At 47.4% G+C, this 21464-nt stretch overlaps 1 protein-coding gene across 1 annotated transcript in view; it reads right to left on the bottom strand.

The window, feature by feature from the left end:
- Positions 1 to 21464, bottom strand: part of LOC103756895 (phosphofurin acidic cluster sorting protein 1-like) — a 59911-nt gene that overhangs the window by 15839 nt on the left and 22608 nt on the right. The window contains 1 exon segment of the mRNA XM_029964865.1: positions 4022 to 4109. Within this exon segment, the coding sequence (XP_029820725.1) occupies positions 4022 to 4109 (88 nt within the window).

The raw sequence follows: 21464 nt of genomic DNA, 5'->3' as shown, positions 1-21464 counted from the left end.
ACAGATGACAGGTAGTCACAACGAGAGTGACCATTTGCTGTTTGATGCAGAGAGATTATCCACCAAAGATTCATTCTTTCATCAAAACACAAATACTACTGCAATTACTCTTGAAGATGCTATTTTGGGGGAACAAGTTATGGCAAAGAAAAGGTGAGGATAGCCTGGGTGGTGTGTCCAGCGAGTGAAGGTTTAATAAACGATGCTGTCCTGTGCCTTACTGTCATTTACCACTACGTCCAGCCTCAATCCTAGGTGAATCCAGTCCCTCAGTGAAATGCCAGTGCCACATCTACGTGGCGTTGCAAGGACTGGGACAAAGGCTGCTTCACTATCACAATGCAAGCACAAGAACACAGAAATACTGAGGATTCTCCATCTCTTGAGAAATTCAAACCTCTACTGGACATAGCACTGGGCACCTGATGTAGCACAGCTGTTCTGCAATTTGAGTAATGTCAGGCAAGACCAACTTCTCAGCACAACAGTTGAGTATCCCTATGAGTACTACAGGAAAACTTAATATCAGACTGTTATAGTGAAAAATCACAGATAACAGAGTGTCAAGGAAGTGAAAAACAATACAGAGAGGTCATGGCCACAGATCTTCACCACCTAAAAACTGAAAACATACAGGAGCTTTCACTACTATACACAAGCACATGATGCCCAAGTGTGGTCTGCAAGGTACAATTCCCAATTTCAGGTATAAATCTGTCCTGATTGGTCTGGTTTATAACACGGTTGAAACTAGAAGAGCACGCCACACCTGGAAAAGGAGAGAGAACTAACATAATATTGGAGACCTGGCCTTAGGCATACAGCAAAGCACTAACCAGAATTCAAGCTAAAGGTGCGTTTTGGGAGGGAAAAGACCATTAATATCATCAGCATATTTGGGGTGTAGCTGAAATTACTTGGGTAGGAGTGAAAAACAAGTGGTTGCAAAGAGAATACAAACAAAGCATAAACAGAAAACTCTGCATAGCAAGAAACAGCAAAAAATCCAAGTTCCTGCAGGAAGCAGGGCTGGAGCAGCAGGCAGGCCTGTCAGAGGCAAATGAACTTCTTAGCCTGGCCTATTTTGTAGCACACACTCTGGTCTGCTGTGTAGTGACTGCCAATATCATCCCTCTACAGCAGTACCAAGGTTTGAATCTGAGTCACCAGCTGTATCCTGCAAGCAGCTGCAGGACGATCTGCATCCGCAGCACCTGTCACAGGAGCTGAAAGTGCTGGGAGTGCTGGGGTTTGCTTTCTTCTTTCTTTGATTTTTTTCTCTATTCATGGCTCAATATAGGGTATTTCTGAACTATAGTCTCTCTGTCGAGAGGGAACACCCTGTTTCCCTTCATGACATAATCAGTTATGATACCAAGACAGGTATCTGCACCTTTATGGAGCTGAGCCAGGCACATCCAAATCTCTTAAGGCCATGCTGAACACCACACAGAAGGAAATGCCCTATGATATCTCCAGTCTGTTAAAACAAATAACAAGGGATAAAGTTTTAAAGACCACTCAAATGATACAAGAGTAAATCCCCTTTTTCACGTAGTTCAGTTCTCACTCAAGGCCACTGAACATTATATATTGAAATAACCTGTGGGAAATGAGTAAGTCCTGTAGACGTAGAAAGCTCCCTTAGTCCTTTGACAGTGGTGTTTTCAGAAGAAGGAGCAGGTAACACATGGCACAGCTGGAAGCTATCTTTTAAGACCAGAAGGGCATGATCGCTGTGAGATCAGGTATTCCAGACAGGCTTACACTGTCCTTTGAGTAACATACGTTTTTTGAGCAGACTGCCTCCAGCACTGGGGCTGTTTTCTTGGTGCCAGCACCATTCAGGCACAGTCAGAGTTTTGTTTCCATGCAATCTGCCCTTCAGAGCAGCAACTTCCCAACATGCAACTTTCTGAACCCAACAGAGCTGCTACTGAAATAAGAGAAAATATAGCTCTCCTTTCCTCTAGTCCCCAGCTGCCCCCTTGGGAATTTGCAGGTCCTCCATACATGCATCAGCTGTTTCCATCCAAAAGATGGAAGCAGGAGCGTTCACTGGGCAGCCTTCAAACAGCTTCTTACTAGTGTGACTCATCTGTTACCTAGGAGAAGAGCAGAAGGAATGGATCCATCTGAGGCCACATTGTAGGCAGGCTATGCTGAGGCTGCCTACAGCCTCCATCTGCCTTCCAGCAGTCCCAAACCCTGCCAAGGTGGCTGGTCAGGCAGGTGAAAGCAGTCTAAGGAGGCACAGAGATCCACCCCACTCCCACAATCAACATTAAGCCATAGAGTAACACGGGCAAAAGCATTCTCCTTCAGTTTTCTTCAGCTTTGCAGGGAGTCTACATCATGCAGTCATAGCTATGTGGCCCTGCAGAGAGGAGGTGACCATGTTTAAATCAAGTCCCTGAATTCAGCCTCCATTCCATGGCCTCCATTCCTGCAGTGAAGAGTCCCTGTGGCTTCAAATTGCTGAAGCCTATTAATTTCTTTTGCCATTAGGGTGCAAGACTGGCCTGTGGCAGGGATGGGGGTGATCTCTTTGAAAGAGCTGGAGTTCCACTGCACAGCCTCTTCCACAGTCTCACATTTGCAGTGCATGAGAGGGGGCATTCCTGAGGACCTACACACTCAGCACATATCAGTCCAGGCATAAGGGATGCTACACAGGAACTCAAAGATACCCAGTCCCACAAAACACACACAGCTTGGGCCAACAGTGCAGGAGAGAAGTGAGACCAACCTAGCCTTCCCAGTCAGGAGGGACCCACAGCTCCCAGCTGGCTCCCAGCCCCCCAGTCCTGTGCTGCTGCCACCTGTGGCCCAGCCTTGATTGCTTCTGCATTTCCAGGGGCCAGGCACTCTCTGCTGCCCAGGTTGTTTCCTTGCCTGCACCAAACGGTCACAGGTCTTAGAGGTCCCAGTGCTTTCAGCTCTCCTGAATGATATCAAACACACAGTGATGGAAAGATCAGCAAAGTGGGACACTGACCAATAATGCATAAACCCCAGTATCCTCCTGCTGTCCTCACTCCAGGCCCCAGCTTTCACGTATTTTGCTTTCTGTTTCTTCTGTGCAAGTGAATCAGGTCTGCCATGAAGACAAACTCCAGCTCCCAGAGCTCCACTAATGCTGCAGCTTCCAGCATTAATCCAGGATTTAGATCCTAATGTGTGCAGCACAAAGAGCTCTGTGGGAGCACAAAGCTGCTGAGCTTCTGCCTCGCAGTGCTTTCAATGGGATCAGCAGCTTTCCTGCCAGCTGACAAGAACGAAGGAAGGACACCAGCACCCTAGTTGGGTAAGAGGGGCTGTGGTGAGAACATACACCCAAGACGCATCTTGCTTCCATGCTGTCTCCTTTGGCAGGTGTAAAGGATATAACTGCACCCATAGGAATCCATCTCTTCACCACCAGCTGCAGAGAGGGTGGGGGGATTGCACATACCAGGATAGTGGCAAATTCCCAGTCCTCTCTCCCCTCCACTCTGCCTGGTTCAGAGTAGAGGCACCAGGCCTAGCACGGATACACAGAGAAAGGGAGAGGACAGCAGAGGGAACTGTGAGATCATGCAGGGTACAAATGTCAGCAGAAGTTATGCACAGAGATGATGCTGATCCCTTGCACCCTTCCCACCCTTCACTCCCCAGGGAGTGATCTGGATGGAGGGCACTGCCAGAAACCACCCAGTACTGATCCTTTCTAGAGGGTTGGGAACAGTGGGAAGCCAAAGTCTGAACAGCAGCTTGAGAGGAGGGCCTTGGCTGAGGTGGGCAGGAAGGCATGACACATTCTGTCCCAGTGCCTAACCAAATTCATCCCTGATATAAACCAGCACCATGCAGTTTGCTGCTGTCCCACTGGCCTGAGAGCCAAAATCTCCCCAGGGGTGCTAACCGAGACAGAAGGGGTTGATTGGCACAAGGCAAGGGACATGCAGACCAGCACTTCACAGAGAGCAAAAGGACAGGCTTGGCCTGCTGCCATCAGGCAGCAACATGGAGAGGAGCCTACCTGAATCTTCACAGCAATAAGCACAGAGCTCAGCTCTTTGTCCAGCTCTTTCAGCACCGTGAGTTTCTTCAGGCGCAGACTGCAGAGCCTGTAAGATAGAGAGAATGGGACACATTCAGGCACCACCATCCCTGGGGCCCTGCCACATGGTACCCGGTGCTCGGAAGGCAGCCTGGATGCTTGGCCCACTTGCAGGCACAAGCTTGGCCGAGGAACACTGGCATTCAGGCACCCCTGAGACAGACCATTGGGGAAAAAAGGAAAGAAGAGAAATTAACAGAGCTAAAGCAGGCTTAAGGGATTAGTGGGAGACAGGAAGTCCAACAGCAGGCCATATGGTAAAGAGATCCCTTCCCAAGCAGGGCTGTTGCCAGCTCTGCTTAAATCTACCTTGGCCACAATGTTGTTTATTTATAAACCAAAGCACTTAAATCCACTCTTATCCTGGACTTAGTTAAGGCAAATGTTCCCATGCTCTTCTCTTGCACGATACCACACAAAGCTGACTCGGGAAGCAGCCTCACAGGAAGCTTCATACAGCAGCCACCCTGACAACCACAAAAACCTGGGGACTCAGCATGGTAAGTGGCACTTGCAAGAAAAAGCTAGGAAGAAGCCTGAGGCTAAGTGAGAAGAGCAACTTTTGCTGCTCAAAGGATTAGTCAGTGCCTGTGAGATAGCCAGCCACCCCATCTCCTGCCTAGGAGCCTGCAGCAGAACTCCCACAGAAAGTACCTACAAGGAACTCTGTGTCAGGGAGCACAGGCCAAACACATCTTTACCAGTAACACCAGCACGCTGATGTTTTGCCAGCCAGCCCCTGTGCTCCACGCTCCACAGCTGCAGACACTGGTACCCAGGACTTTTGTGGATATCAGTATGCTGGACCTGAGATTTAGGCCACCCTTCCTGGAGAACAGATTTGGCTACTACCAAATACATTTCTGTCTGACACATTGTGCTCCCTGAAGGACCAAATCTATTCTCTCCTGCTTTTTTTATTTTTAAAGGAAAAAACCCTGCTCTTGCTCTGCTAATGTACAGGAACAGTGTAGAACAGCCCAGAGGTGGAATGACAGTGGAAAGGGAAGGACAAACAGCCAAACTGCAGGACAGGTTTAGGACTTAGCAAGCACTCATTTCCTACCATGTCCCTGCCCTCTCTTCTAAAATAATTTTAGCTTGTGCAGAAGATTTTCTGGACTGTGACTGCAACCCTGCTGCTCTGTCCTTCACATTTGGGTAGCAGGGCATGGTGGAGACCAGAACTCAGGAAGCTGGGAGTGCAGACAAGCTCTTGTACACTTGTTTGCCCAATAGTCTGCATTCCTTCAGCCAAAACCCAGGGCTACAGACCCCTAAAAGCCCTTGTACCCTGTGCACCCCAGCACTACAATAAGTGATCCCATCTCTGTCCACCCTTCCCCTCTGAGCTTCTGCTTGTAGGAAGGGAGAAACCTTATCATCTGGGGCAGGTTTCTTTCTCCCCAGAAATACTTCGTCAAAGTTAGGAGTGAGCTGAAGGGAGCAAGGCCAAAGACAAAGAGGATGCCTCTTGGGCAGGGAGGGGGGACTAAATGCTCACCAAAAAGATGGAGTACAGCAACTACACCAGATGTACTAAGGGAAAGCTTGCAAAGAGGCTAAGCTTAGCTAACACCATCACTAACCAGTGCTGGCTTTGACTGTCCTTAGTCCCTAGACAAGCCACAAAGAGAAATGAGGCTTGAACATGTAAGACAAGAACAGGACATCTACTCAAATTTTCCTTACAGCACTGATCTAGTTACCTGCATGGAAAAGTTATCCCCAAAAGATTAAAACTTCCATACGGATATCCAATCTTAATTTGAGGATATCTACCTGGCAGTTGTTCTCACTGTAAAAACACACTCCTCATCCAAATTAATCAATTCATTAGCTCTTCATGCTCTTCTCTGAGGCACTCAGGGAGTTCTGTCAGTACCTGGTATTTTTTCTCAGGGAAGAATAAGTGCACATCGATCAGCCTTACCCACTTGGGCAGCTCTTTCACCTCTGATAAGGCAGTCGACAGCTTCTTTCTTCTCTCTCTCTGAAAGCTTCTATCCCTCTCCAGCTTTTAAGATCTCTTTCACACAGTGTGAGACACTGTACTCTGCACCTTGTCCTTCTCATACCCCATGTAGGAAGGTGGTTACCCCCTCCCACCCTCTGCTTTTCCTCCCCTGCAGCACTCAGAGATCCAACTAGCTCAGGTATAGCTTGCAGCCTGCAACTCAAACCCTTCTCAAAACAGTGCTTTCTAAAATACCATTACCTTTCCGATAGGGATTAACATGCATGTTCTGGAGTCTAAATGTACTTATTTGCAGCACAAGAGCACATAATTTTTAAAAGGGTGCTCCTTTAGCAACTTGGCTGTCCCTGATGATCCTCTTTTGATCTGTTACTTAACCAACCCCTGCATCACCCAGATTTGTGTCACTGCTGGGTGTTCAGTGCTGGTACTGGGCAGCAGTGGGTCTCACACTAATCCCTGCAGATCTCTACAGGACAGGATCGATCCACAGTGATCAGAATGGTATGCTGCTCTGAACACTTCAGCCAAATCCCAGGGCAACCGCCCCATGGTTTTGCCCAGAACTGATCAGTGTGTTATATCCCCAAGTGACTAACTTTTTGGTAGATAAATTACAAATCTGGATTTACTTGTTCCTATAATTAAAGACAATAACTAGCAAATGTTCTTGACCTGTGGAACTACTGCAAGGACTTCCTCTATATCCAGTTGTGGTAAACATGACTAACATTCTGACAGCAACAGTGACTGGCAGCAACAAGGAAAATGAGCTCCAACAGGACAGTCTGACAGCCTCCTGGACCTCCAGTACTCCTACACTCCACTACTGGTTGTTTACTAGTGAGGAGTATTTTCCCTGGTATTATCTTTAAAAATGCTGCCTTCTTTTCATCACTAACGTGGATGGTCAGTCAGACAAAAATCCTCTTTCCTGATCATGGCTTTTAAAACATGCAACCAAAGAAAGCACCTCCTACTTTTCACTTGTTCCACTCTACCTCTTTATTCGACCCCGTACCCAGCAGGAGCACACATCCCTCCACCACTACTGCCTGAGGAGGTAACAAGCAGGAGTATGTCTGCACATTCACATACCCAGCACTGCCACCACCCTCAGCTAAGATGATGGTAACAAAAAGGAACACATGCACATATAAACACACACGCATCCCAACAGCCTGGCTAAAGAGCATGTGTGTGTGTGCACCAACACACACACAGACAGGCACACAGTGCCTGGATGCACCTCAGCTAAGCAAGCACTGACTTTCAAGTTGGGATTCTGAACTGCAAGCAATTACATCAAAATAAGAACATGGGGAGCGAGAAGGGAAAAAAAAAGAGAAAGGGGCAAACGAGGAACTCAATGAGTTAACAACTCATTAAAACCACAAAGATGACATTTCCTGGGGTATGTTTTCAGACACTTAGGTCATACTTTGAAAACGGTCCCAAAAACATCACTCAGCACATTTCTTTTGCTTTTCTTTCGCTTTTCTTTCCTGCTCCAGGTTGCAGCGTCCCAGCTGTTTCCTTCCTCTCTAGTTAAATGACAAATTTGGAGCTTTTGCTCTGAAGTCTGATTGAAACACTCATAACACTTTCACCAAGCTGGTCTGTGAGTTCATCTTGAAAAGCAAAGCTCCTGTAACACATACATTTTGTGAAGTTCAGTGCCAGGAGTAAAGCACTGCCTCCAGTGGTTTTTTGCAAATGCCAAGAGGCGACTGCTGCTCTCAGTGGACACACACATACAGTGGCTAGTTTTTTTAAGGAAACCTTCCTGTCTGAGTGGTCCATTTAGGACTACTCTGGGAGTCACACTCCCACCACCCCAGACTTTCATTGCTGGGACCAAAGCCCCTTCGCAAGGGGCAGCTCCATTGGACCAGTGGGTGCCCCAACTGGATCCCACCACACACTACACTCATTTAATCACAGGGCAGTAAAACAATAACAGCTTGAGCTAATGCCTCCAGGGTGAATGTAGGAATCTTTGGGCTTTTTTACTCTGTTTTTAGCCTGTTACTTACATGCTCTTCACGCCCCTTACATGTGCCTCTTGATCCAATGGTGATATTTGATCTGGGGTCTTCTGCTTCTTTATTTGGGTTCTCCAGAGTCTCTGGGTGAACCAGCCACACAGTGCCACAGATGGTAGTGTCCTTTGTAAGGCAACAGGTCAGTGCCAGTTCATGGCTCCTTTCATGGGACTCCAAGACATCCCTGCCATCCAGGGCACAAACCTGCAGCTCACACTGCAGCTGCACACCCAGCTACCTGCACTGGGTGTACTCTTCAACAGCTTTATTGTTGCATTTTCAAGGTTTAATATCAATGTTTCAGTGAATGCCATATATCCCTAAAGCCCCCGATGTCAGGGGAATATAAACCAGAGGCACGGTTCTTAAGGCTCATAGAAAGCAAAGGAAAACAGGATGAAAATACATCTATGCACAGTACAGGATGTGGTACATTTTTTCTGCTGGCATCCTGGGGCTGTTCAGTGCTTGGCTTACTGACCACTGGTGAGCAGCAGGTCATTCTCTGGAGAGGACTGTTTCACTGGACATTTGAACTGATTTTTTCAAGTGGGAGCAGCCAGGTTCCTTGGGTTTTCCTGTAGCTCCTTTGCCACCTACAAATGTTAGAACACAGCCACCTCTCCCAGCACTGGCCCTCTGCACTTCCTTGCAATGCTACAATCCTTATTGGATGCACAACCATGGACTAAGCCTTCAATAGAAGCAATTTAGTAGCTCTTCAATATTTTTCCTGACTTTGACAGCTCAGGTTTCCCTTTCAAGGTGATATTAAACTCTGAGACTGGGCTTCTGGAGAGATGCCAGATGTTCTGTAGGGCTCACAAGGTATGGGACGCTCCTGACAGTCCTGTACCCCTGCTGGAGCAGCACCTATTCCCAGTAAATGTTCCTGCTAGAGGACAGAACGCAGCTGGCCAGGACCAGACATCCTGGGCATGGGGACACCCTGCAGACTGGCTGGTCTTATGGAGCAGCTTGTAAAAGCAGTTTTACTCCCTCTGATCAGAGGGGTGTCCAGCCCTACAGCTCACCTCTGATAGTGGCCAAAGGGAAGGTGTCAAGGAAAGAGCACACCAACAGGGTGAGAGCAGTGAGATACCACCCAGAACGTGGCACAGCTTTCTGAAGTCAAGACACTCCCTGAGCCATAGCGGTATCTATGCATGAGACACCACTGATGCACGCAGAGGGGAGGAGAGACCTACTCCACTTACAGAAAGCAAGTCCCTGTTGCCAGCAAACAGGAGCAATGAACTGGGACAGCAGCAGGTTCATCAGGCTCTGCAGCTCAAGCATCAGGACAGGTAGGTGGGCCAATTACAGACATACTGGGATGAAAGCCAACATCAGCCTGCTTTGAGAGCCTCCCCAAGGGAAAGAGAGACAGAACAGTCAGGGCTTGCTAGCACGCTCTTGCCACTCTGCCTTCTAGCAACTGCTGCAGCCTGGGAAGGGCAAGTAAAGCGAGCTGCGCTGAAGTGGTGTAACACAATAGGATGCAGAGTCCAAAAGCCATGATAGCACACTCTTGGGATCTCCAAGGAAAGAGCTAGGGCCAGAATCACCAAACACCTGCTGTGTATCAGGTCCTTTAGCCAAGTTATGCAAGGTGATGTGCAGCACAACAGCCCTAGTGCTGACCAGCAATCCTCTCCTTGCCATGAGAGAGGCATTTTGGCTCCCCTACATCCTGGCTGACAGCAGCTTGCTACCAATAGCACATGTCTGCCCTGTTGCTGGATCCAGAGCAGAGAGTTCTATTACTGCAAATTGCAGTAGGTTTGACTTATCCCAATTACCAACTGATCTTCCCAAAGGAAATCCTAAAGCATGAAAGACAGGAAGACAAAAACTCCCCACGTTGTTACATCCCTTCATTTCCTGTAAAGCATTCACAGCTTATGGTTCTGCCTGCCTCACGAAATCCAGGATGTTTTCCCATGTGACTATTCCTCTCCTTCATCATCCCATCTCCTTCCAAGTGCCTCTAGACAGACGAAACCCAAGCCAATGCTCAGGCATCCCAGAGGACCAGCTGACACTCTTCTTCCTTTTGTCTCTGAGGCTTGTAACAGCAAAGGAATGTAAAGCCTGTGCTGAGAAGGGGTTCCTTCTCCTCACAGTAGCAACTTGGCTGCACTACATAGGAGCAGGACAGGCAAAGGCATGCTGGGAAGGGCAAAGAATTACAGTATCAGTAGGGTACACATTAGGAAGAGCAAGATGTCATCCTCAGTCAGGAAAAATGGGAGGCCAAGGGAAGAAAACAATGTCCTGAAAGCAGATACATCCACCTTTCCTTGTCTTCATGGCTGGCTGTTGCAGCTGCCCAGTCTTCCTAACAGCTTTGTGTCCTGGTTAGCATGTGCCCCCTGGGATGGCCATTCAAGATAGACCAAAAAGAGGCCAGTGCAGGCCCTGACAGTGCAGCATATTAAATGGGACCTCAGCACCACTGTATTGAATTGGAGCACCTCTTTTTTTCATTTTCCTATCCTCACGGAAAAGAAAGTCCACACAATCAATGCTGTTATCATCTGACTGGGCAGTCCATTCTTAACTGCATTAAACATCACTGTGTATGCACATTTATCAGGCATGCCCTGCTGCAGTCAGCCCTTGGAAGGGTGCCTAACTCTTTATTCCCTGGGTAGATGATTCTGGTTTGGTCAGCAACTTGCCCCTGAGCTTGCTGCACCAGGCTGCTCTATTAAACGCTCTGAAGCGTCTTTCCCACTGTAGGGACCACACACAGGTCTGCCCAGGGGCTCTGACTGCCACCCAGAGGCCTCCCAGGAACCGCCTGCTCTCCCATCACAAGCTCTTAGCACTGCTGTGTTCTCAGATATGTATTTCATAGTATTGCAATACCACTGAGACAGCACACAGCCACTCCCAACAGATGCACAGGAAAAGAGCGGGTCACACCCCAAAGAGATGCAACAGTCACGACAAGGCATAACAGACATTCCAGGCTGGGTCAGGTGCACCAATGAGATAAGGAGGCTCAGATAAAGGACAAGAACATCAGACTATGTGCCTGTTTCAGCCAGCAGCAGTAGCTACTAGTGATCACTAGCAACAGCTACCAGAGCTGCTTGCTGCCGGTGTGAAAGCAGCCAGGTGCGAGAGAAGAAAGCACAGATAGGTACCGGATTCACTGATTTGTCTGGAAGACATAAGATTCACTCAGCATTACAGAAGAGATTTGTTGGATTTATTTAGGTGAATATAAAAATCTTTCTAAATACCTAATAAGATGTACAAAATCATCCTCTTCCTCAGGGTTTTCAAAACCGGTATCTGACATCTGTAGCCAAACTGTAGCCAAAACTGTTTCTGGACCAGCCACTGTTTCCTTCACAGGAAGGTTTTAACAGGTTATGTTTTTGAAACACCCTTTTTAAAGGAGATCAGCCAATATGCATTACTGAGTGTACACCAGCCCTACACACATGAGAAGAGGCAGAAAGACCAGTAGCAGTGCTTGTGCTCAGGGTGCAGAGCACTTCTCTTTCCAAGAAGCTACGTCTACTACAGGCTGCTTTTGTGCTGCCAAAATGTTACCATGCTGGCAGCACACACCGAAGATCTGAACTACTCATAACATTGCATTTCTAATTAAAGAATGGCTGCTTAGGACAAGACCTAACATCAAGATCCCTCTGCTTGTTTGCTGCCCATGGCATAGTGAGGAAGTGGGGGCTGTTGCAAGCAGGAGGGCAATGATGCAGAGACCACGGCATCCCAAACCAGGACAGAGCAGGCCTGGCTGCAATGAAAAAACAGCTCTCAAACAAATGCTTGGCCAAGGCCATACACGAGTATTCCCTGTTCTCCAGTAACCTCACTAAGCACAGACAGCAGTGACACTCTCAAAACAGCAAATTTCCCTGGGATTCCCTCTGGTCAGGCCTGCAGCCAACTGCTCCAGAGCACATGTGCTCTCCTTCTTGAGGTTGCTGAGCCATCCTCTGGTGTTTGGATGTGCCTCATCACATAGGCAAGTATATGACAACATCTCTGCAAGCAAATCACTTCTAAAAAAGACAAATGCTGCTTTCTCAGACCACTTCAAATGCAATAGCGGAGGCAAGTCAAAGATAAGCCTGTATTATGAAATGCTCCCTTCCTGTTCTGTGGCAGATTTCTTCAAGCAAACTGTCCTGTGCAGGCTCCATAGCTACAGACAGGTCCACAGTTTCAGACTCAGTAATACAGGCAGCCTCGAAAAGAAGCAGACCACTCTGGCCTATTAGCTGTGTGTGTTGTGGACTTGTGTCTGTGACACTACACAGCAGACAAAAAGACTGCTAAACTCAATATATAACCTAAATGCCACTCCTGACTTGAGGACTGCTTTCTCCCGATCTGCCCTGCTGTGGACTGAGAGATCCCACACGTTTTGCCAGCCTGGAGAGTAAACCACATACATCCTTCCCCTGATCTCAGGGGACATTCCTGCTAATGCAGCTAGTCTCACTGTAGGAGGAAAGAGCAGCTCCTACCATGATGCCAGGCCTACCTAGCACCACAAACTCCAAAACAGGATGAGTACTGCCTGTGTATGCAGCCAGTGCAGAATGGGGCAACATGAAACAGACCACTACAACCTGTCAGCGTTGGCAGGGCTATTCCTGCCTCTCCTTTCTAGCAAGTCTCTTCTCTCCAGACAAAATTCAATACAGAGCTCTGCTCAGCCAAGTTGTTTCCCAATAGGTTTATAACCTCTCTGATGCACAGGTCTCTTAATCTACTGATCCAGACCAGTGAGGCCACTGTGTGAACCACACACAACAGACCCTTGTCTGAAAAGTGGGGAAGCCACAAAAGGACAGTTGTTAAAGCCATGGAAGAGCAATCATTCTGTATTCAGTGTCAAAAACAAGATCAGAGGGTGGAGTGGAAACCCTGAGATCTGCCTAGAAAGACACTGTTGGTCTGCTCCAACCTGTCACTGTCACAGACATGCCAGAGCTATCTCACATCCCACAGAGAGGAGCTGCAGCTTACCTGGCATTACAGAGTAGCTTTCCTTCTAGCACAGAAGTGGCTGCAAACACTCCAGTGTGCATTGTTTCTCCTCGTCAGTCAGCTTCAAAAATAACCCCTCCTGGCAGAGACATCCATCTTGTCACACCACTGCAATCCATAGCTTCTGGGCTGTTTCTACCCAACTATGCATGCTTTTTTGAGGTAGAGATGCCACACAACCCATGCAGCTGGAGCGGAAGTGAGAAGGCTGTACATGTTGCTACGGCTCACACTAAATTCCCTAGCTCAGAGGTACCATGGTATTTACCAGAAAATCTCAGCAATAGAAGAGTGCTTTGTGTCCAGGTCCACTATGCCTGTAATATCAAGCTCTCTGAGAGCAGGTATGGAAAATCATGAACCAGCTACACTGCAAAAATAGAGGAGCTGTGTCCAGGGAGCAGCCTGAGCTCCAGTGGGCCAGAGCAGAGGCATTTTCTCCTTGGGGCCCTCTCCAGGTGAAGCCTGCAGGCAGCTGCCATTCTCAGTCATTCCTGCTCGCTGGCACTCAACCAGCAGGCTGCCAGGCTGTCCAGCAGACTGTCCCTGCTCTCCAAGGTGCTGCAGCTTGGGCTCAGCGGTGTCAGACAGTTACTCGCAGGCCGGCAGGGCTCTGGGGATCCCAGAAAGCAGCGCACGGACTAAGCAGATGACACTCCATGCACTTGCAACTGCTCACTTCCAGCCACTGTCCCAGTGGAACAGGACATTCTTTCCAAGGATCACTGTGCCCACTCACCACCTCAGCAAGCTGCAAGCAGAGTCAGGAGCTATTGTGGTAGATGTTTCGTCTAGCAAAAGGGTCCATAAATAACTTGGTGTCACTCCTCACCACAGCCTGTATTACAGCCACACTGGGCACAGGCAGGCATCCAAAAACACCCTGGTCAAGAAAATTTGAATTTGTATCATACATTAGAAGCTCAACATCCTAACAACCACTTTGTCTCTTTAAAGCACAGTTTTGTAGTGCTCACTGAAGCATCAGAGTGTCTATTGAAGAACTCAGGAAACAGAGGGACAGGTGGTTTATCATACAATCCCTTCCCACCCACCCATGGGAATCTGTGGCTGAAGGGAAAGGATTTCCTGCACAATAGGTGCACACAAAACCACTTGGTGCAATGGAGGTGTTCCTTTATGCCCATTATAAGGGCATATGCTGGCCTATATGTTCAGATGCATCGCCCTTGTTTTCTCTCTAAGTACTCTGAATTTTTATACAGGAGGTCGTTAAGCATTTCTGAAATGAGTCGTCCCCAGCTCTTCTATATAGCCTTTTAGAAAAACATTTGCCAGTGCACATACCTTGGGACTGGCCCACAGGAAGCTCTGCACCAGCCAACTAAAGCAGAAGAGACAAAATGTGGCTTTTTTGGTTCACTGATCAAACTGTAAAAGAAGCCTATAAAAGAAATAAAAGCCAGTTCCAGCCCAGAATAATACTGAAAAGTTTTAAAAACAGCCATGAGGAGACAGCTTTGAATTTGACTCTATCTAACAGTGGTTAGTAAGGGCAGGAAATAAGACTGCAAGTGACTGAAATTCCAGCCAATTACAATTTTTAAGAGGACAAAAGTCAAGGGACAACAACATCAGAGGAGAAAACAACTAAAAGCCCAGGATCTGAACATACCAAAAGTGTACCACTTAAGGCAAAAACCTAGTACAGAAATATCTGGCAGTTCCTTAACAGAAACACTGCTTGCAGCTATAAATAGGCTGCCGGTTCAAAGGAGAATGCCCTCCTTGGGATAATCCTATACAGAGAAGAGGCAGAGGAAGCTGTTCTCCAGGGAAAGCCAGATACAAAACCACAGGATCTTTTGTTAGTGCAATTCCTTGGATGCAATTGCCCTACTCCTCCCTCATGTATAAAAGATCAATCAGAGATTCTACAGATCGTCACCACTGCTCCTTATCGTAAGAGGCAGGATCAGCCCAGATGAGGTTGAGGTGAGGAGAGATACCAGCCCACAATACCTGGAGATCCAGCAACTATTCAGAATCCTGGAAGCTGCACAGACTATCTGACATGCTCAGAGCACCCAGCCTCACAATCACAAGCCAGTAGCACGGCCAGCAGTGGCAGAGCCAGGGATGTCCAGTCCAACAGTCTGCAAAGCCTGCACTAGTTTAGGTTTTTTAACATGCACTAAAATTGCATTGGTAAATTTAAATATAGTTTTACAAGAATAAACCTTACTTAAAATTAGAATGTAATTAGAGAAACATGTACAGGTCAGTCAAAATTGGACGCACTGCACTTACTCTTGCCCTCATCAAGAACATACACAACCTGCCGTCCTTCACACTGCAGCAGCCAAAGCACATGCCCCATACGGACAAGGCATGCCTTAACTGTGAGACAACTTGCTTCTCAGAAGTAATTCCAACACTGTCACAAGGCACAAGTTGATGTGATCACACCCTAGTCAAAAGTGAATACTCTGCATGACGAAACCATCCTCGTTCAGTGCTGGATTTTAGTGAGCTGCTTCTGAAGCTTGTTTTCATCTGCACCCAACAGTACCTAATTATCCCACATATCCCAAGTGATCCAACTCATGTTCAGTGTCAAAGGGGCTTTTAGGCAGCATCCAACCTGGTTTGTGTCATCAGAAGAGATAAAAGGACAGTATGGGAACAAACAAACAGCACAATCAAAGTGACCTATCTCAGTAAAATAAACCAAACTGGTTTTTCCCATCTTGGAAGCAGACCAGCGCTTACTGGAAGTAGCAAAACTGAATAAATTTCTTTCACACTTGAGGCAGCTATACAACTTGGCACCCAGTTGGCTACTAGCTATGCACATTCACAAAGAAGAGATAGGTTTAGACCTATCTAAATGCTGGTTGCCCTCAGCAATGTAAGGACAGGTTTACCTACTACAACAGAAGAGGCTGCTGTTGTTTAAAAGGTTTTTCCTCCATCAAGCCTTATGAACAGAGTTAGATGTACTTAGGTACAACCATTCTTAAAAGGAAAACATTTTTGTTCTATTGTACCATGGTCAAACAGTACAATGGGACAACAGGATACACTGTTGCCCTCCAAAACTTGTCAGTCCATACCCTACAAGTCCAGAAGGCTGTTAAAAAGCTCATCTCTAACGTAGCAAAGCCTCAGACACACAAGAACTACGATGCCACACTTGTCAATGTCTTCTGCAGGCTGCAAGTCACTGCTTCAGGCAGTGGCACAGGCTAAGCCCCTCCTCGTCCATGTCCACACTTCACTTCCTGCTGTGGCAAGCTCATGCAAATACATCCTGCAAGTTGCTGCTTTGTATAGCGATGCACAAACACAGCCCATGCAAATGCAAGCATGCCCACAGCCAAGCTCTGCTCATTCCCTGCCTTTGCCAGACCATCAGCAATGTACGTCCAAAGGCCCTTTGCCAGGCACCACTCTTATCTCCAGTACAGTACATGCAGCCATGAGAGCAAGATGGATATGGGAGGGAAGGTCAACTCCCACTGCAGGCTGGCCTGGGATGTGCCATTGCTGAGAGAAGACAGATTAGGGTGCAGTGGAAAACGTTCTTCCCATCAGAGCACCCATCTGACAGGAGTCCTGCAGCAGCAATTACACATTTTTAAAGACCTGTCAGGTAAGAGGAAAGAGAACCACTAGGAGTAGGTTCAAAACACTCCTACTGGGAGAATTAACTGTGCAAACAAGAGTTACTCAAGCCTGCCAGGTTGACAGACCTTGGACAGCAATGCTGAGCTCCCATGACACCTGGTCTGAACCAGACTCGGTGTTTCTTTGGCTGACCAAATTTCCTTTCCACTAGTGGAAGATGAGCAACAGCAATACTTACACACATACCACTCTGAGAAGTGTCTGAACCTATACAGCCCCCAGTTTCCTCCCTGGGAGGAAGTAACACTAACACAGAGACTTTTCAGCAGAGAGTTTCCCCAAAACATGCACAGCTACACCAGACATCCTCTCCTTCATTCCTCCAAGAATGCCTCCCAAGTTCCCACAGGCGCATTCAGTTGCTGATGTGCAAAGAGACTGGCACAGCACACCACCCTTTGTAGGACAGCTGGATGAGCACAGGGTCACAGCAGGAGAAAGCCACAGTGCCACTGCTGCAACACTCAGAGCGCTCTGACGTGCTGGCCTCCACTGTTGTCAAAGTCCCACATTCAAATCCCAGCAGTTTGAGATGGGAGGGGAGAGCCCAGAGTTTGCTTCCTGCAAACAGATTGACACAGCAGAGCCCGTGAGTGTTGCTCCCCTAGCAACCGAGAGGGCAGAGAGAAAGTCTTTTGCAGCTTTCTACCTACCAGTGTCTGCACCAGTAGCTGCATCCCCAGCACACAGGGGAGGCACCCCACACAGTCCTGGGGACAGAACACCTTTTCTGCAGCCATGCAGACTGTGAGCAACAGTGTTCTTCCTGAAAATTATACAATATACATATCTATAATGTTGTTGGACAACTTTAACTGCCCCTCTGAAAACTAATGACTGCACAGTCTATTTTTCTTTGATAGACAGGTCCTTAAGAGGTATCTGAGCAAGAATAGCCTGCAGATTCACCCTAGGAGGTGATCTTAGTGAAGGACTCACAGATCAGACAATGGCTCAGAATGACCAGAAGATGCCCCAAGGAGAACCTGCTCCAAATGACTATTCAGCTCTTGAATTGAAGACACACACAACATGCACAGTTGATGAATGGGTTCTTGGAAAAAGGGTAGGTAGAGTAGAGACAGTCAGCTGAGCTCAGCAGAAAGAGATGAACTTCCAAGACCTGTTCCAATGTCCTCTCAAAATACTCTGGTGACCAGTGACCCAGGGGAATGGCATGAAGCTGTGTCAGGTGAGGTTTAGGCTGGATATTAGGAAAAGGTTCTTCACCCGGAAAGTAGCTGGGCACTGGAACAGCCTCCCCAGGGAAGTGGTCATGGCGCCAAGCCTGTCAGAGTTCAAGAATGTTATGGACAATGTTCTCGAGGCACATGGTGTGATTCTTGGGGTTGTCCTGTGCAAGGCCAGGAGGTGGACTCCATGATTCTTGTGGGTCTCTTCCAACTCAAGACATTCTATGATTCTGTGATACTGCAGACAGCTTGAAATCTCAGCATCCTCAGAATATTTAAAAAGCTGCTTGACAGAGATCCAAAGCATCAGAAAATTCACACCTGAGATCTAGCTCCAACTTAGCCAAGAGGCCAGGCACAACCAAACAGATCAGCGTGCTCGTGTCCAAGAAGCTTGATGCATCTGTAGTCTCGAAATTCACATTTTACTCTGGAATAAAAAGTCTTCAGCAGGTGTGAGATACAGCCACTGTTTCCTTGGCAACAGAGATGGTAGGATATCTCTCCCCAGGGCTGCTTTCTCCCTGGAGAGTCACAACCAGGGCAAAGTGCTAAAAGGGCACCCTTGGATCTGATCATTCCTCAGAGGGCACCCACAGCACCCCTCTTCAGTCTAGCACTCTGCTACTGGCAATCAATTGCTTTCACAGGAGGTCAGCAGCACTGGACTCTTATAACACTCAACAGCTACAAGTCCAGATACCATCTGAAGCTCAAGAACACTGTCAAGGTCTCAACATGCTTCTGGACCTGTAGAAGACTTTCAGGGTCTGCATCCAAAGGGTGAGCAGTTAGAAATAAAAGCAATAATTAAGACTGCAGAATTAAAAAAAAAACAACAAAACATTATCCAAATCAGGAGCCACTATTCTTAAAATTAGATATAGGGATCCTTGCTCAAACTGGAACACTACATCCACAGCAAAAACATCCTAGGCAGCTCTAGTCTAGGTGCTGGTCTGTCAAAGGGATCCCATCAGAACAGTTATCTTAAGACTTGGACCTTTAACTTAAGCTTTTCATTAAGCTGCATGGATATCTTGGGGAGGGTTCAGCCACTCACTGGACTCCATGACTAGTACAGAAATAGCTCAGAGTTATCCTACCGCTGACATCTGTGATCTATGATTTTCTGTGCCCTGATACACACATGCACTGGCAAACAAGTCCTACACTTGTCCCATCACATTAGCACAAACCCTCCACTGCCTCCCCTGCTTGGTTGAGGACCTCTCTGAGGAAAGTCTCAGCAGCACCAGACACCCTTTTCCTGAGCCAGGCCATGGCCACACAAACCCCTGATGTTCAGCCTCAGAGACCATCTGTCCCAGATCAAAGAGTAAACATGATCACAGCCAACTGAGACATCAGAAAGAGATTTCTTGCAGACAGTTTTGACTAACCACAGCTGGCTGTGGAATTTGTTTTAATCCTTCCCAGGTGAGGAAACCAGCCCAAACTATTCCCCCTTTTGTGGCTGAGCAAAAGACAGACCTGCTGCCAAAAGCCTACTGCTGCTGAAGATGCAGTTCCTCCAGCACCTCTCCATGCACTACCAGATGATCCTAAATTTGCACTGTGACACAGTAGAAGGGAGTCTTGGTCATGGGTGTCTGACCTACAGAGCTACAGCCAGGGAATTAGAAGGAAGGCTGGCATACACACTGAGGTTTGGCTATTGCATTCTAATGTAAAAAGTAACAAATTCTGAGCATGTAGCTCAAAATTTAAATGAAACCTAAACCAAAGACAGAGTGAGTTTCTTTTGCAGCAATACACCAGTCTAGACTGCTCTTTTCTCTGCAAGCAATAGGATTTGTTACTGAAGCATGAACTGATTGCAAAAACACACTAGTGGCAGCCTTCCACAGCTATTAACCTTTCCTACCCTGCCCGTTTTCACCTGCCACTTCAACAGTCTGTGTTCACAGAGGCCTAATAGGCTGTGATTCTTCCTTCAAATGCTGCTGAAATCCTTATCCTGGGTTTGTCTGGAGGTTTAGACTTACTGGGGACAGGTGCTGATTTTGTCAAGATTGTTCAAAAGAGCCTATTAAGCTTGCACTGGGTGCCTACAAAGAACAGGCCTGTGGTTCCAGGGAATCCCTTGACTGTGCTCACTGTCGCTTCCTATCATGTTCAGCTAAGAGAAAACAAGCAGAGATGAGGAAAACAATGCACAGAGCAGTGAGGAATACTAAGCAAGTGCTTTGCTATCAAATTCATTGAGCTGGGAGCTTTCCAGAGGAGATAACACAGCATTGCTCTGTTACTGCAGAAATGGCAGACACAAGGCACTGACACAGCAAGATGCAGCCATATGGGAGCTTACAAGAGCACCATGTTTCAAAGGTGGAGTGGAAAATGCAACTTCACTGTCCCAAGTCAGGATTTACATTTACCTGGTGAGACAGAAACAGCCTGCTCTCAAAGCAAAGCAAAACTGCAAAAGGTGACCTTGAACTATACCAACAGTGCAAAGAGCATCCTGAGGAATAAGAGACAGGACACCATTTATCATCTCCCAGACCCTCCTCTGTCCAACAGTGAGTAAACAAACCAACAAGTAGATAACTATTCCAAGAGAGGACATCTATGGAAGACTGACTTCATGGCAGACACCAGTTGCTTCCAGCACTGTAAGCCAGTCTCACCATCCTAGCAGACACACTGACCAACTCCTCCCACTCAAAATTTGCCTCCAAGTTAGTGATCGCTAAAGTGTTGGCCCCGAGCGCTGGCCTTAAGTGTAGTGTCTCTTGCACTCTGCTCCAGCTCCAGCACAGGCTGCCATGCTGTAGGAAGGAGGTGGCCAGCAACATTCACATGTCCCTGACAGGCTTATTTCCAGTTGCTGGAGGGCACAGCCACAGCACAGTTAGGGTGGTGCTGCCAGTAGGATTTCAGGATGTGCCAGGCAGTAAGGGTGAACAGATTGCTGACACAAGTCACCCACATGCATGATATTCATTCAATCATTTCAGGAAGAGTTGAGAAATTTATTACCATTATTTCTACCTTTGCCTGCTCGATCTTGTTGTCCTAGTTACGAAAGCCCTGGTGACTAAGGCAACCAGCCTTGGCAAGTAAGAGGCAGAATGGAATGAGATGGAATAAAAATATTTAAGATGACTCTCAAAGAGCAAAAGCAGAAACAAGTAAAAGCAAATCTATGCCCCCAGAATCACTCCCAGTCCCTTGGTCTACTACATTTCTCATCACCTCCACAGGAGTTTGAGAATGGACACTCAGGTATGTTTGTGACATACCCAGGAGACACAAGGTGGGCTGCAAACCCAACTCAAATGTGCCAGAGCTCCCCTACACACTCCCTCTTCACACAATGAGTTAACTGTACAGACACTAACATGTACAGAATTGTGCCCAGCCTGAAGATCAGAACTTGTACTGCCATTCAGGAAACATCTCTTCTCTACTGCTGCCTGTGCAGCATCCAG

Source organism: Manacus vitellinus, unplaced genomic scaffold, assembly GCF_001715985.3.
Source record: "Manacus vitellinus isolate BGI_N305 unplaced genomic scaffold, ASM171598v3 scaffold_81_pilon, whole genome shotgun sequence".
NCBI classification, from domain to species: Eukaryota; Metazoa; Chordata; class Aves; order Passeriformes; family Pipridae; genus Manacus; species Manacus vitellinus.
The sequence above is the reverse complement of the archived record's forward strand: the minus strand, read 5'-3'. Positions and strand labels throughout refer to the sequence as shown.